At 39.3% G+C, this 22,725-nt stretch overlaps 1 protein-coding gene across 1 annotated transcript in view; it reads left to right on the top strand.

Moving 5' to 3' along the window:
* The window catches only part of CUBN (cubilin), a gene marked incomplete at its 5' end in the record, with an annotated part of 141,510 nt that overhangs the window by 116,246 nt on the left and 2,539 nt on the right, over positions 1–22,725 (top strand). Inside the window, 9 exons of the mRNA XM_084215400.1 lie at positions 4,626–4,826; positions 7,033–7,162; positions 8,061–8,278; positions 18,349–18,563; positions 19,563–19,725; positions 20,176–20,384; positions 21,023–21,170; positions 21,284–21,465; positions 22,552–22,717. Of these exons, the coding sequence (XP_084071526.1) occupies positions 4,626–4,826; positions 7,033–7,162; positions 8,061–8,278; positions 18,349–18,563; positions 19,563–19,725; positions 20,176–20,384; positions 21,023–21,170; positions 21,284–21,465; positions 22,552–22,717 (1,632 nt within the window). The remainder of the gene's footprint in view (positions 1–4,625; positions 4,827–7,032; positions 7,163–8,060; positions 8,279–18,348; positions 18,564–19,562; positions 19,726–20,175; positions 20,385–21,022; positions 21,171–21,283; positions 21,466–22,551; positions 22,718–22,725) is intronic.

Below are 22,725 nucleotides of genomic sequence, written 5' to 3'. Positions count from 1 at the left end.
CACAGTGTTCAGGATGTTTATTCCTGTGCCAAATTGAATATGGTCATAGAAACTCTTTTGATTTGCCAGTTTCAGGAAGTTGCACAAGCTGCCATTCACTTCTTGTGCTACCACTTGCAATGTTGTGTTTGGTTATTTTATAAAGAACCAAACAAATAAGGGTGAGTTTGTCATGCCAGCCCAGCTTCTGCAGTGATAAATGTCCTCCATATGCCCTCCTTCCTTGAATCAAAAGTCTACAAAAACCACACGTTAGAATTAGTAAAAACCCCTTATTTTTCTTTCTTGTTGGACTTACTATCTAAGAAGTAATTAATCACAATTCAATTCTTGTCCATTAGATTTATTCAGATGAACATCCTAACAAATTCTCCTTTAGGACAGCTACAGTAATGTATTTTTAAGTGGCTGTAATACTCTTCAAGTGTGAGTATAGCCTACAATAAAGTCAGAGTGCCAAATAATGGGAAAATAGGGAAAATGGATGTAGGCTTCCTGCAGTATCTGCTTTTAGAATTCTGTAGTATTTATACTCTGTCCATACAAGGCAACTGCTTTGTGTTTATACCACATTGATCTAAAATGTTTTAATAACTTGTTTATTTCTCCTTTTTAAAAAACATGTCTGCAATTTTGCAATCTGGGTAGGGTCACAGCTTTGTTGTGGAGTCTGCTCTATCTGCTTTCTCAACTGTTACTAGGCAATTCAGAAAATAGATAAGTTTAGCAATAGAGTATTTTGAAATAGAATATGTATATGTGAAAGAATTTTAATTCCTTGCTTTCAAAACAATATCTTGTCCTACAGAGCTGGTCGATATATTGCACAGTGATATGTTTCTAGGTAATACTTCTACTTTAGTATTTCCTAGTTGTATTGCTGTTTATATCAGAAGCTGCTATTGTGGAAAAAAAAAGCCTTATGATTTTAAGTTTTACAGCCTTTAAAAAAAAAGACAGGTTCTGCCTCAATACTAAATGAAACAAAATCTATGGCTAAAGAGAGAGAGATAGAAAGAGGACATTGATATTAGTGATCAGATAGTCAGGGGCCCAGATTTGGGCAAGGTTTTTGTGCCGGCATCATATCAAACAAATGATTTTATGGACAATAATGAGACTGGACAGAAATTTCTGCAAAGTGGAAAGGAGACAACCCAAAGGCATATTTCAAAATGTAATGTAAGGACAACTGAAGCTCTTATCATGTGAACTTTGGGTCAATGTATCAATGCTGAATGGTGCCAAGAAATGATAAATGGAGCACAGATAGATAACAAAGGGCCTTGAAAGCAAATGCATGCAGCAATTCAAAAAAATAGGGTTATGTTCATAATGTCAGGCCAAATAAATGATCTCTTCAGAAGTATTTGGAAGAAATATTGTCAAGGCTAGAGGAACGAATGGAAGGATAGGAAAGAGTTTATCTTAAAGATACTAAATGGAAAATTATGGGATCATCAACACAGAGAGAGCAGTTGCATCTGTCCTCGCAAATGAGATTATACAGAGCTAATGGGGAGATAAGGAGGGGAAGACAGAAGACATCTCACTGAGTCCTCATGGATGAATGAGAACAGAGGATACATTAATACCAGAAGGATGAGCAAAAGCTCTTAGTAGACAAAGTTTTATGAAGAAAAAGAGTGCTGACTATGTGGAAAGTGCCTGTCAGCTCAAAGAGGATGTTGGTCTGACAGCTGGCTAATAACAGATCTCTGGAGACTCATGAAAGCAATTTCATTGTAGTGTGAGGGACAGAAACTGGTCTAGAAAAGATCTAAGATTATATGATTAGAGGAAATAAAACCACAGAGGAGAATTGTGGATGATGTGCTGAGTATGTGTACAGGCTGAAAGTATGATATGAAGAGAATCTGAATCTGGGGAATATTTACAGAATAATCCATTTAGATTGGTGAGAAATTGAAAAAAGTGTAAACAAGAGAATGAAGTACAGGATAGAGATCAAACAATGACTAGTCTTGCCAGAATTTATCAGTCATAAATCATATTGGCCCAAACAATAAGGATTCAAAACTAGAAATTAAGACTTTTTCTCACATTCCTTCATCAACCATCTCATTTTTTCCAATGCAGTATTGCAAATCAACTTGTGATAAATATTAGGGACCTTGGCTTTGCTGAGAAATTAGCCCCACTTCATGCTTTTCTCTGGTATTTTTAGAAAATTACCTAGGTTGCTTTCTTAAATCTTTTGCATCTTGAAAATACTCATCTGAATTTCTTTTTGTTTTATTTGAATTTTAAGATTTATTCTATTTTAAAATTTTATCACATTATCAAATATTCCAAAACAGTATAGGAAATGAAGAATATTTTTAATCGATTATTTTATTAACAGTGTAATCAACTATCTGATGTGGCAGCTTGTTATCAGCTTAGTTAGTCTCACTAGAGTCAGACAAGCACCATATTCTGTATTGACATAATTGCAAAGCCTGTAATGACATATTTCTGTATTGACATAATTGCAAAGCATGGTAGCATACATTGTCTTCATTGAGACAGAAGGAATTTTTAAAATTCAGTCTCCAGAGATGATCTAAGATACATCTGACTGCTGAGATCATTCTGTTGTTCTCATGGAAGAGAAGTATCACTCCACTCCTACTTGTCATCCTATTCAATACGAGTTATCTTGTTTCCTGCAACAATTGGAAGCAGCTTGTTTTGACTGGACAATCTGCAGGAATAAATCTGCTACAGCAGTAGGCTCAGTGTCTCTCCTGGTAAATTTAGGTAATTCCCCATTAATCCTCTGCAGTTTAAGTAACTGTCCCTTTATTGCTTACAGGTCACTAAACACGATAACTTAATAAACGTGACAACCCAGCCTCCAGTAAGCTTATAAATTATGAAAAAGACAAAGAAAACATCAAGTTATCCTTTAGGTATAACAACTAATGAAACTTGTTTTTCAGTAGGCAAAACCTGTGTGCTGTGTTTTTCACAGACAGCAATAATTCAGCTTTCTTGCAAAACCCACATGGCTCTCTTCTTGCTCCCACCCTATATCCCGTGGTGGTGCCTGCCTGGGTACCCACAACCTCTCCCCCTGCTTACTGTCCCAGCTGGGCAGGGGGTGGTGACACGGCTCTGAGCTCCCAGGGTGCTGCTGGCTGGGGCTTGGTAGGTCTCTCACACCCCCTGGAAGTGTGGCTTGTCCTTTGGGTACATTCCTCTGGCCCTCTTTCTCAGGTATTGACCTTTTGGTCCCCATATAAGAAAGACTTTAGGGTATTACAGAGCTTCCAAAGGAGGGCTACGAAAACAGTCAAGGTCTAGAGGGGAAGCCACATGGGGAGCAGCAGAGATCACTTGGTCAGTTCAGCCTGGGGGAGACTGAGGGGAGACCTCACTGCAGTTCCAACTTCATCGTGAGGGGAAGCAGAGGGGCAGACACTGATCTCTGGGGTGCACAGTGACAGGAAACAAGGGAATGGCCTGAGGTTGTGTCAGGAGAGGTTTAGGCTGGATATTAGGAAAAGGTTCTTCCCCCAGCGGGTGGTTGGGCACTGGCTGCCCAGGGAAGTGGTCACAGCACAAAGCCTGAGAGAGATCAAGAAGTGTTTGGACAATTCTCTCAGGCACATGGTGTGACTCTTGGAGATGGTGCTGGGCAGGACTAGGAGTTAGACTTGATAATCTGGGTGGGTCCCCTTCAACTCAGCATATTCTGTCACTCTGGGAAACTGATATGACCTTCATATTTTTGAGATTTTTCACCTTAGTCAAATCTGTTTGCAAACAGTGAAGTGACTAGAAAGTCCTGAATATAGGGCAGGGAGTCATAAAAAAATGGCTCATTCCTCCAGAAACCTGATTGCAAATGAGAAGCTTAAAACAGTGGGGAAAAGATAATAGAATGCTGAGCTCCCTATTTCTGTGTTCCTTTTTTTTCCCACTCAGCCTAATATCTGCACTGATTTCCACCCCGCCCTCCCCCCCCCCCACCCCCCCCCAAAACAGATTGCTTCAGAAAATCACTGCAAGATCAAATTTCCTTTTGACTATTCCTTGAGCCAAGCTGAAGACCCTGAGTTTAGGTACTCCAAAGTTTGAGGAAAATCAGGAAGAAATAAGTCAGCTCTGAAACTTGCTGGTGTATAGACTACTTTTTGATTTTTCAAAAATCTCACTACAAATGGTTTAAAATTCCCTGCACTGAATGCTGAATTCTGCATTAGGGGAAAGAAATTCCAGGTAGATAGTTGCCTGTGACAAAAAGTGCATTGCTTTTATCTGCAGAGGACACCCATGCTTTTGTTGGGTCTTCTTACCTCTTCATAGATAGTGTTTATTCAACTGTGAACTCCCACAAATTCAAGGGTCCTGGAGCCTTTTCCAGATCATAGGATGTGTTGAATGAGACAAATTTGATGTCTTACATACAAAGCCTCTTTGCCTTTTTCTGTCACAATTTTACTGCATGTTAAAAATTGACCTTTTCTTCCTCAGCAAGCAAAGGAAATCTGGAGATCCCTGGAATGGAAAGTAATATAAAATTTAATTCTTCTCCCGGATTAGGTCTATACAGTTGTTGCTCAGTAAATCACATGTAAAACATGCTGCTAACACTTCTGCACTCTATGTCCATGCAGCCCCAGCACTCCTGAGCAGAATTTGTCTTTATGATGGAGTGAGCATCTTCAGTGGGAAGAGCACAGCCGCACATCCTCTCATCACTCTCTGCGGCAGAGAGCTCCCTGCCCCAGTCAGCGTCTTTGGACCCATGCTGCTCAACTTTTACACTGACTCCCACATCGTGGGCTTTGGATTCCAGGCCAGATACAGAACCATAGGTGAGCATACACTGCTCTGTATTTGAGATGGTAGAAATATTCTGGATAATGGTTCTGTGTAGGAAAGCTGTACCTCATTTTGGGAATACCTCAATGGGTGTAGATGGTACATTTTCCCACTCCATTTGTTCAAAACATTTCTCAGGAACAGAACATGGCACTGTTTGGTGTGTATTAACATCCTGAATGATGTGTTACCTCACAATTCTCATTTCTAGATGGGACCAAATCAGGAACTAAAATATTTTCCATCTCTGTAGAAAAGAAATGCAACCATTTTTTGGTAGGCTTTGATTGACTGGTTGGTTGTTCTTTGCATTCTTTAAGGAGAGACATCACTAGTTTCTTTATATGATTAATTTTTGAGAATAATTCTCAGTTATACTAAAATTACATTATACAATATGGGAAACAGAACAGGTAAATGGACACAGCTATATGCCTCCAATTGTAGACCCTCTTGCAGTGCCAGGAATGAATGTAAATAAAACTTGGGATATAGATTTATTTTTATTTCTGAATAACTATTTTCACCAAAGCTCTTTCGTCATTCACAAAAGATCTCTTATTTTTAAAGAAGAAATTTGAATTCAAAAAAGAAATTTCCAACTGAGTTAAGAATTTACTCAAATATCCGAGAAGATTGATTTTATTTGCAAAACAAATTTTAATATTTTTTAGGTTTAACTGGTAGAGACCACTTTTATATTTGAAAGCATTATTTTCTAACTGGAAAGAAAAGTGTGAGTTTAACTTTGGTATTTCCCTTAACGCATTCCTCATGTTCAGTGCCACACCACAAAAGCATAAAGCTAAATTCTTTATGTGAAATGAATGGTCTGTTACAGATAAGAAAGAGGGACTGGCACTGAGAAATGACAATGTGCAGTTACTCATGGAAAAGACCTTCATAACTCACTCAAGTCAGTTGCTGCTATCTGACTTGTGACTTGTGACATTTGAGAAGGATAACTGGAGCTTTATTAGCTTGTTGTTGTATACAAAGCAGATTCTGCCAATTAACATTCCTCTTCCCCATAGCTGCATTGTTTGCTGCAAAAAAATGAAAAAGGCTCCCCCTCCTAGTGTAGAATAATGCTGATTCTTTATCTTCCTATCCTTTATCTGCCAGTTCTCCAGGCTGCCAGCCTGAGTCATCAGGGGCTCTGCATCCAGCAGCACCCTGTATGGGACTGTCTTTGTTAAGGTGGTGGCCTGGGCAATGCCATCTTCTTTAAAGCATGAAAAACTGTGTGTGGCTCACAGCTCAGAAGCTCAGAAGCTTATCAACAGGATGCAGGGAGACTTGGGGAAGCTTTTTTTTTTGTTGTTTTTCTCCTAAGTTTAAGATTATAAAATGAAGGCTGAAGCTAACAATGGAGATTAGAGGTTTTGTTCCCTGAAGTGCTGAAGCTGGGAACAAACATTAGCCACATCCTGGCCTCATTTGCATCCATGGTGAGAAACCCTGAGAGGCCAAGCAGTGCCTGGAGTTTAGAGTTGCAGACTTTAACTTGCTTTTCAGCCAGAAAGCAAATATTCCACCCTCCAGCTCAGCCACAGTGAGTCCCAGCCCAGGGTGAAGTGGGGAACAGGATTAGTGATACCTGCAGACCCCTCTGTGCATTTCTGTGCAGAGCAAATGCTACAGCAATGCTCCTGCTCTGACAGGGTGTTGACAGATGATGAGGGTCTGCATATATTTATTCCAGAAATGTCAGAGATAGGGTTATGAGGGCAGTTGTGGCTAATTAGAGGTTTCCATGGGGCCAGGATGTGGATGAAGGAATGCCTTTGCCCATATATCAGCCAGGTTTCTTTTGGCAAGCTAGAATTAGTACAGAGATATTCCCACTCGTGCTGCTGCATGAAGCACCCATCCCTCCCTGCTGCTCCCTGCACCTACTGCAGGACATGTGCAATCAGTCTCAGTCTCTTCCTGAGCAGTGCCAGTGCCATTTGGTATGGATCAGCAGGAACCTGTTACTGCAGCACTGGTTATTCTTCCTCTGCAGAGCACAGCCTGACAGACATCTCACATTTAACAGCTCTAGGCATGACAATGATGCCTAGAAGATGGATGCCTCCAAATTTATCAAGGGTCTTTTTTTCCTTGCAGGTAAACTTCTGAAAGAAATATGAGAATTAGGACCAAACTAGTATTCAGACACTAATCACTCTTTTTTTTTTTCTGTTTCCTCTACAGATTGCGGTGGGATTTTCAATGGCTCTAGTGGTGTTATCAGCAGTCCAGGCCATTCACATCTTGATTATCACAACAACATGAACTGCTCATACCACATCACAGTTGGAAATGGCAAAGTAGTGGCCCTGAAGTATGTAACCCCAGTTTGTCATTAAGGGAACAGGGAGGTCTCTGATTCCAGTTAAAGCAGCAATTATTGACAATGTTTTCTGTGACTCTCCTTTTCCAAGTTCAAAGCCAAACTAAAATAAGAGATGGTTAGTGAAGTCACTTTTATCAGCCTCAGGCTCCCTTCCATCTTTCTTTTTAACTTGTTAGGTAAAAAAAAAAATCACAATTTTAAGTTCCCACTTCGGTTACCGAAAAGACTAAGAAGTTGTAAAAATGCAGCTCATGCTTTTTGGTTAAATTCTGTCAGTCTTTGAGAAGTTTATACAAGAACAATAATAATACTTTTAGAAGGGTGGTAATAATTTTATAGCCAAAGTAATAATACCCACCCAAAAATAGTCTATTTCTGAGTGTACGCTGTCTTGCCCAAGAGAGGGAGATTATTGCCACAAAATCTTGCCCCTGAGAAATCAAAAACTGATCTGTTCTTCTATCATGTGGTTGTGAATTAGGAGAACATTTCCCAGCTAAGAGGAAGACTCACTGGCCTCCACTCTGCGTCTGCATTTTATAGGCCACTCACATGCCCAAGGAAATTGCAGCCTGAGCAATTGCAGAAGTGCAGAGAGTGTGTTTGCACAGGAGAGACCTCCTGCTCCATAGAAAGCTGAGGTGTGCTCACAGCTTGCCTTGCAAGAGGCCCCGTGGGTGAGGGACCCAATTTCTTTGAGGCTTGTTGGCTGAAGGGTTTTGCCATGCATGTAAGAGTTGCTTGGTTTGTTCCTGAAGAGAAGGGTTTGGCCTGAACATGGCTTTGGCTACTGCAGTACTTGGACCTTTCCTCAAGCACTAGAACACATGTAGCACAGGAAAAGAACAGAAAATGTGATACCTAAGGCTCCAACTGTGTTTTACAGATTCAACAGCTTCCAGCTTGAAATATCTCCCTCCTGCTACAAAGATTATGTGGCCGTGTATGATGGCTCAGATACTCATGCTCCTCTCCTTGGGAAATTCTGTGGCTCAGAATTGCCTCCAGATATTAAGAGCTCCAGTAATAACTTGTTCCTGGTGTTTAGCACTGACTTCTATGGAGCAGACAGGGGATGGAAAGCATCCTTCAGAGAGGCCTTAGGTATGTGCGTTATCAGACTCCTAATCTGCTGGTAAGTAATTTCTTTTGGTGAGGAGCAGTTGTGACCTCCCTCTCCAGGGGTGAGTGAAGCAGAAGAATGTTTCTGATTTTGTGAAAATTGAGTGAACTAAGGTAAATAGTAGGCTTATGGGATCCCTGCATTGCAGTCTGGCTCTGAACTGATCCCCTTCATTCTTTGCTGACCTTTCCCTGCCTCTCTGAAGGTAAAGGTGCTTCTTGGGAGGCTGAAGGCCTAGCAGCACCAAAAGACCTCTCTTTTGGCAGAAATACCTTAGAATTATTATTCTTCTGTAGTCAAAGGTTTATGGTGTGCTAAAGATGCTTCCTTTCAATCTATGCTCACTTCCCATTTCCTTTCAGTTTCCCTCACACCTTCTAAAGAACTAAAGTGTTGAGGTCAGTTAAGATTGTGGTTCCACACCAGGCACCACTGTGCTGATTTCTACTGATTTGTGAGATCATTCTGATTTAGCTGGCCATAAAATAAATGGGATCACAGTAAGAAGGCACTGGATGCCCTTTATTTTGATGGATGTAAGAATAAGGGGCAGAGTTTGATTATTACCTTAAAACGTTTAAATGTACTCTACTTTAAAAATCAAAGTGTAAAAGGAGATTTTTATCTCCTATCTGAATTGTTTAGGGATGGTAAGCAACAAATTATTATTACATGCAAATTGATTTCATGTCATCTCTACTACTTTCCTGTATAATTAACTCCATGTCTTTTGTGGTCTAAAAGAAGTAATTGTCTGATTTGCAAAGCTGGCGCTCAGACAGATGAGAATGAAAGGCCTTTGTGGCAGAACAAACATAGTCTTCTGCTGAGTCACTGAATCCCCTCCCTATCCCCAGCCAGTGACTTTCTCATTTGATAGTCTGAGAAAATACTTACAGATAAGGAAAATAACTGGTTCTACAGGCCTTGCCAAGAAAAATATTCCCACAGAACCTCATAGTTATTACTATTATTAACTCTTACTTTGCTTCACTCAAAGTAATAGCTACAAAAATGCTTAAGACCTTGTGAATGGTTTTTAAGTCTTGTGAATCGTATTCCAGGTGACTTAATGTTGCTTCACATGTTGCTGTCTTTAAACGCTGAAGTATCTGTTGTTATAGATGCCCTGCAGCCTGGGTTAGTATTTCCAGGGTGAGATCATCAGGAACTCCCCAAGCTCTTCCTCTTCCTGTTGGCATTTAATCAATTTTTTTAGCCACTGACTTTAGATTTATTTGTGCAACTTGCCAGATCTTCTCATTAAGCACACAACAGAACACAAACCAAGCTCTTCAAGTCAGCCTGATAATTTCCTAGAGTGAGGAGAAGCCTTTTATGAATAAACTTTGACATCTCTTAGATGTTTTGGAGGGACATTTCTGGAGGCTCCCAAGGAAAACAAGGTTAAGATGTTGCATGGGTTACTCAGGAGCTATGAGTTGCAAGTTATAAAAGATGCCCAGGAGGAGGAGGTATGGTCTGTGTGACAAAGAGCCTGTGATGGTGAGATGCTTAATGGTAGGTCTTCTCTCTTCATTGTGGGAAGCAAGCCAAAGGGACTAAACCACAGAGCCATTAGCAAGGATCTTGGCAGTCCCATGATAACACAGAAGAGCAAAAAAGGAAAAAAGCATGTTACAAAAGGAAAACATGAGTCACATCCTATAAATGTTTCCAGCTTGGCTTGCCTAAAAAACAGAGCCAGGAAAATCTGTGACACATATTTGTACTATGAGGTCTGAGATTATGGTTCAAATAAAACCACGAAGATCTAAAAGCCTGGTTTTCTACATGGTGCTTTAGAGAAGCTCCCTCATGTCTGTTAAAAGATAAAACCCATGTGGTTTTGTAAGAGTAAAAATGCAATCAGATGACAATTCATAATGATCAGTCTCTTGAATAAGGAAGATGGTATCTGTAGAGAAACAAGAAACCTCATTCTCTGTTGGATGACAATGAGCACATTATTCTCTAGTTGCCCTAGGGAAACACAACTGGATAACGTAATTATTGCTCTCTGTTTCATGTAATGAGTGACCCTGATTATGTATTGGAGAGAAACAACATACTGTTTCTGTTTGTAGTAAACTAAACTATTTCCTTTCCCCACAAGCTCTTCCAATTTCTTTGCTGACAAGGCTCTTTAAAAGGAATACTGCCTACATCTAGGATTATCCAGACACTCAAAGAGTTAAACCCTGAAATTTCTGTAGAAAACCTTCCCTGATTTTATTAAACAATACATTTCCATCACTGATCCTGCCTCCAACAGAATATTCAAGGTCCCCCCACTAGACAGAAAAAGGACCCTAAAAGAAAGTCTGAAATAGTGTTCATTTGGCCATTTAGCAACACGTCATCTTTCTTGTCAAATATCTTTTCTTTCCCTGTGCTACTCCATACACTGTGTAATAAAAAGTGCTCAATTCACAGGCAGCATTCTTTGTCATAACTCTGTGAGATGGTGTGCTTGAGGCAGGGGAACATATGGCCCTTGTGATGTGGTTCAGAGGGTTTATCTTTTCACTATTTCTGCTGCTAAGTTTGTGTACTTATCAGCCTCATATTTGCAATCACTTGGACATCCTCTCAGGCAGACCTGGACAGCTGGGCTGACTGGAAGATACCAGCCTGCTCCAAGTGTTAGATTTGTGGAAAGACAGACTTCTCTTACCTTAGTTACCACTGACCTTTTTTCTGCCTTTCTTCAGTCTGTAAAATGAGAATTATAACTCTTTTCCACAGCAAGCATGTGCTCCTCTAGACAATCAATAAAAGGATGAGAAGATAGAAATCAATATCAGCTTAAGGCATTTGGTTACATGAGATATCTCTGTAAAGGAAGGAAAGCTAAGATCTCCCCCCAAAGAATGAGATCGGCATGTACTGAGCTTGTGACTTGGCTAAAGATCTCCTGATTATCTCTTAAGCTCTAAGGGAAGATCTGAGTTTTTTAACTGACCCTGGCTGGCAGGGACAGAGCCTGCACACATCTCTGCCATCCCTGCTGTAATAGCACAAATAGCACTTTAGTGACAAATGGAGCTTCTGCCTATTCCCATTCAGTAATGGGGTGACCCTCTCACCTGAATTTGTGATCTGCTGAGGCATATGATAAAAAGCTGAGAAGACATAAAGATTTGGGTTTTTTCCTTGTTTTAAAGAGTCAGAAATCCCTCTTGGGAGATATAGCTGTGACCTCATTAACAGGAAGTCATGTCTCCTTGAAAGCTCTCTGCTGATGTACCATTGTGGTATTCCATTGTGCCAGTAATGAAAAATGCCTCTAAACCATCCCAGTAGGATCGAGGGGTCTTCTGAAATGCAGGTCTGTTCACTGAGGCTTTCTAAGGCACTCACATGAATGTACAAGAAGCAAGGTGTTGTGCATTGTTAGATAAGTGAATTGAGTCAGAAGGCTCTTCCTGAGCTTTATTCACATAATACAGGTAGAAATGCAATAGCTGGGACCGTGGAGGAGGATTGGAGGAGGGGAGGAAGATTGCCTGCTTTTTCTCTACTGCCCTAAATTCTGCTTGACTTCAAGCTGTGACCAGCTTTTTTCCCCTCTCTTTTTTATACTCTCTTTTGTGAGCATGCAGGAGAAATCCAAGTTTATGCATTGTGAAAGATGAGCATTGTGTACTGGATAAATACCATTGTGGTCCCTTGTTTGCATTATTTTAGAGCTCATGGGCCACAATTCTACAGCACAAGGCACTGCACAGGCAGAAAAAGCAACAATCTAATGTCACAAAAAAGATTGTGATTTAAACACAAGATGAAGAAAACCCAATGGATATAGACAGGCAAGAAGAATAGGGCAGCCACAACGAGAAGACTAGTGTTGCTGGCTGTAGGGCAGGAGAAATGCCTCCTAAAGCTTTGGCAACCACTAGGCTGTTGGAATGTTAATTCCTGAAACACCCCGTCCTCTACATTGTCCTCAGTTTGCTCAATTTTTTCCTCTAGGATCTCTCTATTCTTTTTATACAAATCATCATTTCTATTGAATGAATACTAATCATTTTACATGAGAAAAATAATCATAAGTAAGTAAAGTTTAGAAGAAAAATAGCTGGAAAAAATTAATCTTCCCTGATACACCAGAAAATTGCATTCATAGGTAATTTACATAAATAATCTGGTTTGCATATAATAGAAATAGCTTATAATCTACATGCTTTTCTTCTTGATAAGATGATCTGTAATTTACCTGATAAATCACCCAGAGGTATCTGCCTTCTCTTATTCTATTTGCTGTGTATTGAATTACTTATTTCCTGTGTGGAATTGAATACACTAAAAGCCTGTCACTAACAGGTTTACTGTTATGCTCTCCCCTAATGAAATTACAGTCTAGTTTTTAAAAATTGATCCAGTAGAATGTTCAAAGCATTTTTTATGCTATTTTATTGTATAAAAAAAAAAAGCCTCATTTTATTGTAGTTCATGTTCTGTCCTGTAAACTGAAACTATGGCTTACTCTAAGTTTGGTTTCTAGGTGCACTTTTTCAGCAGTGTTCAGCATGCACAGTTGCTGCAGAGTGTTTTTGTGTTGTTCAGAATTGCTGAAAAGGCCCCCACAATTCTGAATGAGCAATAGAAGGTGTAAAATACTGGTTTGGATATTCTGTTGCATAGGCCAGGGGTAGGTGTCCTTTTGTGAGTCACATTGAAATTCTCATACCACCAGAAATAGTTCATTGCACTGATTTATGTAATTAATGGTGGTACCTGCTGTAGGTGGCACTAGGCGCCTCCACTGATAACAGCAGTTATGGCTTGTTATGTGGAAGGCACATAACATCAGCACAGCTGAATCCTGCCAATTTTTCTTCCTGCACCAAAAAAAAAAAAAAAAGAAATCTTAGAAGAATGTGTCCTTGACTGTGGCATGTGAATGTTGTTGTATTTTCTCCTGCCTTTGGAAAAGCAGCAGTGACTTCCAGAGATTTCACATCCCATTAGGACTGGTTCCCTGGGCTGTATCTCAAGGTATCCAGCCTGAACTCAGAACCTGGTGCTGCAGAGGGTCTAGCTGAGAAGTAAATTGTTTGAATGTCACAAATCTTCTGGCAGAAATTTCTTTGGGCTTTCAGTTCATTCAATTTTAGCCAAATATATTACCCATTAGCATTACACACTTCATTACACTGTCATGGATAACTTATGGTTAGTTTTATGTATTAAAATAAGTGAATAAATTGTGGCTAATCATATCTTTTCTTGATCTTATTATAGTCTAGGAAAATAAGAACATCTGTGACAAGATCAGAATATATGATCATAAGTCACAATTCCCAGACTGTTTCTAAATGTATTTTGGGTCTCAAATATCCATCAGCTTGAAATCTCACTAAATTTAGAAAGCATTTGTGGTGTTGAAATATATCTCTTTGGTGTCTTTGAAAAGAATACAACTGTTGAGCTAAGGGATAGTCTACAAATGCCTCTCAGAAATGTCAGTTAATTAACCACAGGGTCACAGAATGGGTGAGGTTGGAAGGCACCACAGTGGGTATCTGCTTCAACCCCCCTGCTCAATCAGGGTCATCCCAGAGCACATTGCATAGGATTGCATCCAAACAGTGCTTGACTAGCTTCAGTGAAGGATTTCTTCTTCCAAAGCAAAAGAAATAAAAAGGGCTTGCATGTTCAAATTGGACAGATAAGAAGAAAAACAGACATTAAAATAAGAAATTTTTGTATGATCTGAAAAATTGAGGGGAAAACTTGTTTTCAGACACAGTAATTACATATATTTGTAGTAACTAAATGGTTGAAAGCTGATGGGATATTCAGATTAATGACCCTTCACAAAACTGTGTGTGAACTCTGCTGGCGTGAACTGTCTTAGTTTGACTGAAGTCAATGACTTTGTCAGCTGAAAATCTGTCCTCTGGTGCATACAAAAGAGAGTTGAGGAGACATTTCTCATTCACAAGAGAAATCTGCAAAATCTTAAGTAGCTGTGGTGCCAAATATGAACACTAATTCAGTATTAGTAAGTATTGGAATTAGACGAGACTGCACGTCAGCCTCTGGTCTCCCAGACAAGCATCAAGGAGATGGATAGGACAGTACATAGATCAGAGTTTTGCAGGCTTGGCACAGAGCATGTCTGAACTTTTATATTTGGTATCAGTCCAAAGAACCTTAAAGATACAAATTTCATCTGACTGCATTTGTGAAATCTGTCTAAAGCAGGATACTGGGGCTTTACAGTCCTAAATGTCACTGCTAGGACCACTGCCAGGCCATCAAACCAGTCAAAAAGCTTTTCTGCATAAAGGCTGGAAAAGGACTCTAAAGGGCCTTGTGCTTTCAGAGGCCCTGTGGACAGGGCCTGCAGCCACACAAAATCACCATGTTGGTGCAATGATTGCCAAACATGGGAACAGCCCAGCTTGAGAAGTTCACCAACCTTCAGTATCAGCCATGAGACAAAGCAGAAGAGTACAATTCCTCACTCCAGCCCTGTCCTTCTGAGCCTTAATGTTTGAAGCCATGATCCAGACAAGGTATGAGCTAATTGTAACAGCCACAGTAAGTCCAGCCACTCCCATGCACTGGAAATAAGATCCATCAAGAAAGAAGAATTAGTCTTAACTAAATTAATCTTTGCTTATACTCATCTTTAGATCAGAGAGAAGTTTAGGGTTCCCAGGGATGCTTCTAGGTGAAAACAAATCAGAGTCAGAAGTCTTGGAGGGAATTTTCATTACTGTCAAGCAGAACTAGACAATTTCTTTAACTTTGCAACCTTCTAGTAGCTGTTTAGGGTGCTCATTTTGAAAAGAAGGGAAAGACCCCAAAAGCGCTTTGTTGTCTTTTGAAATGTCAGTGGTGTAGCTGATTCTGATAGATTTCAAATGATTCAGTAGGTTACCCTTTCATTGCACCCATACCTGTATAAATGAACCTTTCCCCTGGCTGTACTTCAAAGGCAGGAAGCTTCAAAGATTTATCTTCATCTTCATTCCATATCTAGAGGGTAGAACTCTTAACAGAGAAACACGTGCTTGGTCTCTGCTGTAATGATTTTTATTTGCCATAGGGAACCTTCAATTCCTTCTTTTCGGAATGGTCCTGGAGCCTTTTAGTTTCACTAATGCTTCCCACCAAAAGCAATTAGGGATGACAGTGTGTGCCCTAGTTCTGATAATTTGCATTCTCTGGCAAGCTGTTTATGAGAACAAGATTGCCATCTTATTTATGATGACCTTATGATTTTTATTTCAAATAAGAAAGCAAAGACTGAAACAAAACAGCCAGCCATGTAGATGCTCCATCTGCTGACATACAAATTTTTCTATAAGGTACATTTCTCATTATCTTAATCAAGTTCAGCTTTTAATATCTAAGAGTCTATTCTACAAATTAACAGACTTCTCAGTCCCAGATTTTGCCTGGATTTTAGCTCCATATGCTTCTGGCTGTGTTAGCCAGTGACGAATATCTTTCCTTGAAAAATCACCTGCAGGCTGGATGGCTACTCTTTGGCCTTCTGTTCAGAAGTGGTGCTGATTTTTAAAGCAATATGTTGTGTCCTGGCTAAAACACAGCGAGATAGTGTTTCTCTTAGTTCCCTCCTGTTTAAGCAGTTGGTTCTTCCTTTACTTGTGGGTGTTCCCTTCATCTACACAGTTTCACTATTGTGTAACTTCTAGTGCCTGCAATCAGATGTAACAATGGTCAGCACTGAAAAGCACCAAGATAGATGGATTTTTCAACAAGGACTCCTCTTTATTTGGCTTGATGTAGGACTACTTGATATCTGGTCAGCCTCCAGTTTAGCTGTTATTTATAATGTACTGTCCTGTAAGCATCTGGCTCTATCCCAGCTGAGCAGGCCAAGGATTGTGGAACTTCATCTTTATCATCTATAAATCACCTTTTCAGTTATTTATCTCCCCTTAGATGATATTGCTGGTTATACTAGAGGAGCTAGAACTAATTTTCTGATAATAGGAATTTGGCCTGCTTCTCTCTTTGTCGGGTCCTTTTCATATGCTGTACACCCAGAGCTTACCCACATGTACATTTTTTGGTTTTGTATTAGAGCTGTCTTTATAGCTGCACAGTTAGCAGTGAATTTCACTACTGCAAAAGTACAGACATTTAATATTCAAAAAAAGAATGATCCCGCAGCACTGAGAGCTTTCCTGTTGCATGGGTCTGTGGCAATTCCCTGACTCATGTTGCTATGGTCTGACTGGCATCTCTGCAATTTTACCCTTGAAAAAAGGGAAGGGGAGCTTTGTTAGTGTCTGACCCATATACGCATTCCAGATTCAGTACTGCAGGGCTGGATGGTCAGACTATGATCTTGGATTGACATTTATATGCTTAATGTTATGTTTAAAAGTTTGCAGGGGACAGCCCCAATAACATTGTTTCAGAGGAACAGAATAATCACGCAGAAGGGTGAATGCAGAGGAAAAATATAGGGAAACTGCACTCCTAGGGCCCAGGCACCCTCCTGGCTGACATTTTCCTCCTTTCCAGACTATTTGTGAGAATGTGATTTATTGCTTACATCTCCCCTGCTGTTGTTCTCGCCTTCTACAGTGGCACTGGAATGAATGCTAACACTTTTCCAAGTTTCTGACTTCATTAAATGCCCACTAAACTGGACTATACTCGATTAATTTCTGGCTTTTTCACTTTGTAGTAAGTTTCTTCTGGTCATTTTTAAGTATAGAAAATCTGAAATCTAACGTTATGAGGATTTCGGGTTTAAGCAAACTGCTTTACAGGGTGGGGCTTTTCTGGCTCTGGTTGGTGGAGCAGGACAACTTTCAGCCTTAGTCACTCTGCTTTAACCACTACAGTCTCGCAAGCCCCGGGTTACTGATGCAATCCTGATGCTTGGATGCTGATTTCTCACCAGCGTGATCTTTTGTAATAGTGTAGCTCAAGTAAGGCACATTTTTATATGTCTGGAAATGCATCAGTGTGTCAAGGTGAAGTCACTAAATGTGCCAGACAGGCGTATTTTACACACACAGATGAAATTCTGAAACTCTGCTTTGTGTTACTTAGCCACAGCTGTAGCTTCATCTGTTATTGAATGCTCATAAATGGATTTGCTGCAGGAGAAAACAGACTTGCAGTTATTCCTCTGCTCAGTGCAGTTTCCAAAAACTCTTTCCTCTGACCCCAAAGCAAGAGTAAAACAATATTTAATTTAAATTTCAGAGTTAAATAAGTGGCCAGGAGACCTGATAGAGACTGGGGCAGGAAATAAATGAATTGATGATCACGTTTACTAGCCCAGTCCAACTTCTGGAAATCAAACTATATTAAAAAAAAAAAAAAAAAGCCTGCCTGCCAGATAATCTGTGGTTTTTGTTTGTTTGGAATTCAATGTGATAAATAACTGCTTTTCCCCCAAGGTAATTTCTTTCAATGTGACTGACTTTATTGAGCTCAAATTTTCACAGTAAATAAGTCAAGGACTTAGCCCTGTCTGTGGGAACCAAATGAAAAGCAGCCTGCATTTCAGAGGGGCTGTAAGTTCCCACCAAGCAAAACACTTCCAGAAGTCCCTTTTAGCTAGATTCGTGAATACAGTGTCAGGCTGCCAAATTCAGCCCCTCTAGGATGCGGCTGTATTGCCAAAAGAAGCAACTCGAGTTTATATCACGTTTTCAAAGCCAACAGCTCAGTGCCCCCTACTGACTAAATATTCTCAGAGGCCAGCAAGGATCCCGTTCCAAGGCCCTCAGACCAGCGCTTTTCTGTTTCATTGCTGCCCTCTGTCTTCTTACAGTCCCTTTTAGAAACTTCTGTTGATACATTTTCAAAGTAAATACTGTTTTTATATTCAACAAAAGACATGAGCCTTTCTTAATTCACTCTATGAAATCTAATCGTGATTCGTGTCTCTCTTTGTGTTGAAAATCTTTTAATCACTCAGTCCTTGCAAGACAGGATGGTAAAATACTGTAGCACAGATAAAAAGCTCCTAGCTTAAATTAAAGAGTTAGAGATTAAATAAATGCCAGGAATTGCTGTTAAAAAGCTTCTGCTTCCCTCACAGGACCTCAGAATGGCTGTGGTGGTTACTTGTCAACTTCAGCTTCTTCAGCTTCTACCTTTGGCCCTCCAGTCTCCAACGTGACCAGAAGATATGAGAAAAATCTGAACTGTGTATGGATCATAACTGCACCTGTGAACAAACGGATCAACCTCACCTTCACTTCATTTGAGCTTGAAGCACAATCGGCTTGGATGTGTCGATATGATTATGTCAAAGTAAGACAGCTCAGTATGTTAACAAGAAAATATCAGTGAGATACAATGCATTATTTTCCCCACAAGGCTAACCTAATTAATAGAAAATGATCTTAAGAAGAAATTAAATTCCTTAATATAATATAATTTTTTCATTGGGTTAGATTACTACGCCAGATGTCATTCTGCCTTTCTGGAAACCAGTAAGAGTTTTAACATTACACACACTTCTGATCCTGGACTGCTCATTTAATGAGTATTTATTTCACAGAATAGAAACAAAACTCAAACACATGTAAAGTAAAACTTCAGAATATCAGGTTGAAGTTGAGCAGAACCAGCTAAAGAGAAATCAAGAATTAAAAATTGAGGATAAGGCGGTGAGGAAGGGTGAATTATTTTTGATAACTTCTGTACAGGAGTGACATAGGCAGAGGGAAATGATGCATATACATGCACAATTGCTTGAAAGGACTAGAATTAATATAATTTTTCTCTTCTTTTTCATCAAAATCTTGATGCTCAGTGCTCATGTGTAGAAGCTATTTTCTTGGAGATGAGCATACAAACCATCAGATTGCAGAATGCTGCTAAACAAACTCCATCAAGGAATGTTATAGATCCTGTTGAACATTGGAGATACTCAATGGAACAAGGATTTCATTCTACATTTTGATGAATAAAATTAATCTTCTCACTGAAAAGCTCTTTGAGATTACATATAATAAAGAAATGAGAGTGCCAAATTAAAATGTAATCATTTTTTGATAGATTTGCTGAGAGAGGACCAGAATGTTCCATAATGAGATTTACCCTGTCCAACAGAATTAGTTAGTATGGCAGTGAATAATTACGGTAATCAAGAACATCCTGTTAAAGCACAGAACACGCTGCACTGTCAAGTAAAGAAAATTGTAATGTAAGGCAGGGTCAGAGAATTTTATTTCTCTTTATTTGTTTGTTGTGCCTAAACTATTAGTTTATATATTTATATAGACTTATATATTTTGCTTCTTTCAGCTTTATGATGGAGATAATGAAAATGCCAACTTAGTTGGCACATTCTGTGGATCTCTAGTGCCAGCTCCTTTTCTTTCTACCCGTAATTTCTTGACAGTGAAATTTGTCACAGACAGTTATGTGGAAAGGAGGGGTTTCAATGCCACCTACACTGCAGTTGATAGTAAGTATACAAATATATGTATGCATATATATATAGTTATAACTCTTTTATGTAAATTCAGATTTAAATACTATCTCAGAATTTGTTCTAGACATAAGTCTCAGGAAGGGGCAAAGACAGTCAGTAGTACAACATCTTTAGGCAAGCTAAAAACAGCTTGACCCCAGTACAATTCCCTTTGGTCTTAGCTGGTTGGGAGGAGGCTATCAGTCTGAGAGTACAAAACAGAAATGCTCATGGATTGTTAACAAATAGGAAACAAACATTTATTTGAGTTTGATGACATATATTGACTCCACTAGCATGTATTTTGCTTTTTGCTTTCCCTCTAGAGACTCAAAGGCAAATACAAAAGTATACTGTCCAAAACTCAACTCCATTTGAGTTTTGCTCAAAACATAGTTTTACCCAGTTTTCACTCTATGATGCATTTGTTACTGTTTTACACAGGCCTGTGTGGAGGAATCTATAATGCAACTTCTACATCCGTGACTGCAACATCTCCTAACTTTCCAAATGAATATCCACCATTTACTCTCTGCTCCTGGGTCATTGACGCCCCTCCACAACAGCAAGTCAGGGTGGTGGTAGAGGCCTTCCACCTCCATTCCAGCCAGGACTGCTCTCAGAACTACCTAGAGCTCCAGGATTCACCAACAGTAAGGAATTTACTGGGGATACCATCCCCCATTCCCATTCAGCTCCCTTCCCTCTTTGGAAAGAGAGGAGAAATGTACTATTTGGTAATATATTCGTTGATGATCCTCTGTGAGGGGCACATCCAAGGCACTACTGACTGTGCCCCACGTGACCTGTGGTAACTGTACACAGACCTCTCAGAAGCACTCTGTGCACACGTGGAGTTAGACCTGGGCAAGCGTCACACAGTTTTTCACAGTTGAACCAAATATCAGTACTGCCAAACCTAACACACAGGAAAAACTGTCCCACAGCAAGTGTGCTTCCTCCTATCCACAAACCATAATAAAAATGAATACTCATGCCAGGAAGAGTGTTAAAAAACACCAGGAAAAAAACCCCAATATTTATGTCCCTCATATTCTAAACCTTCTTTCATTATTTCTCATTTTGGCATGAGAATAACTCTTACATTCTATTTGTTCCTAATAATAATTCAACCTGAAATGTTGAGATATTATTAAGTGATTTCCAGGAGAACTTTAAAATGCAATTTCATAATTGGTATAGAAAGTGTTGAGAGATTTATTTACCTTATGTTCAGTACATATAAAACTGAATTATATCATTAAGTAACTTGTGATATATTAAATTCCAGCAGAGCCAAGGGTCAGTCCATAGATTCTGTGGCACTGAAACTTTTCCAGTCCCTGAGTTTTATTCTTATGATCGCACTGCCATTGTGACTTTCAAGTCAGATGAATATATGATTAACAATGGAGTCAGATTTTCCTATCAAGCTACAGGTAAGCTTGAAGAAATGCCCCAAAAAATCTACTATTCTCTTTGTTCATTTCATACACTGAAATGCAATACAGAGATCTAAAATCCTTACATGTTTCTGTTTTTTTGTCTCAAGGTTGCAGCAGAGAGTATAATCAGTCATTTGGTTACCTGAAGAGCCCTGGCTGGCCTGGTTATCACCCCAATAATATGGATTGTTCTATCATTCTTCGAGCTCCCCGAAATCACACAATATCTCTCTTTTTCCACGCTTTCAGTTTGGAAGACAGCATCCACTGTGCACATGATTTCCTAGAGGTATCATGCAAGTATACATATTTTGTGAGCCTATGTAAAAATCTGCTAAATTCAAAGGATATTAGTATATCTGGATCAAGTTTGGATCAAGTCTGAGTTGAATTGACTGAATTAGGGACTAATTATTGCCAGAGTTTTATGGTGAAACAATATATCCTAGTAAATCCAAACCCACTGAATAAATAGTTTCATTATTTTATCCTTACCTAGCTCTTGTTGAGGTTACCCAGTCAACAGAGTCATCTGGAATAGTTTGTGTTTCATACTAACAGCCATGAATGAACAGAAAGCCATAAATCTGAGTGGTTTTGTTATAGCAGTAGATTCCATCTGCTTCAAATTTTTCTCAATGTTTTTTTTTCCTAAAAAAATAATTAAAAAAACCCCAAAACCCAACAAAACAGAAACCAACAAACTCTAGTGACAACTGTAAGACACTTGCAAAAGTACTTTGTATCAGTGAAAACTGAATCTTCCTCCTACACAATCCTCATTCTTGCACATTTCCCTGTTCTCTGGTCAGATGACAAAAATCAGATGTCTGTTGCAGAATCATTATTTAGCTCTATTTTCATATCCTCTTTACTGTCTCAAGAAATTGATCTAAGCACCAGCATTACTGGATTGCAGGAAAAAAAATCAGATTAAATCTGAGCTATGTAATATGATCTGTCTTAAAGTGACTGGGGAAAAGAGCAGCCTGCAGGGTAAAGAATTAATCTTTTCATCTGGAATATTAAGATTTCTTATGAAAAGCAAAACACGGGCTTGAATTGCATAAGAACATCTTAGCTACTAGTCAAGCAATTTTTTCAGTCGGGAGATATACACGCTATAACATTTAGCTGCCTGTTTCTGATGATACTTGTTCTGTGCAATTACTTATAAAACTCAGACCAGTTAATGGCCTCTTTTTCCTTCTACACAAGAATATGTGGTAGGAAATATAGAGGATTAAAATTACAGCTATAGTAAGCATACCTAGTTTGTGCTGTGTTTGTATTCGTGAATAATTGTGCTGGTGTACAAATGCATAGGAATTTAATGTTGACAGTATTTTTTGTAATTTTTTTGTGTTCCCTGAAGGTCAGGAATGGGAGTGATGTGCAATCACCACTACTTGGCAGGTTCTGTGGAAGCACTGTGCCCAGTCCCATCTTCCCCCAAAACCATGTTGTCTACCTTCGTTTCAAAAGTGATTTTTCAGTGGCTCATGATGGATATGAAATTACTTGGACTTCATCATCAAGGGGTAAGGCT

The sequence above is a fragment of the Fringilla coelebs genome, assembly GCF_963513975.1.
Source record: "Fringilla coelebs genome assembly, chromosome: 1".
NCBI classification, from domain to species: domain Eukaryota; kingdom Metazoa; phylum Chordata; class Aves; order Passeriformes; family Fringillidae; genus Fringilla; species Fringilla coelebs.
The sequence above is the reverse complement of the archived record's forward strand: the minus strand, read 5'-3'. Positions and strand labels throughout refer to the sequence as shown.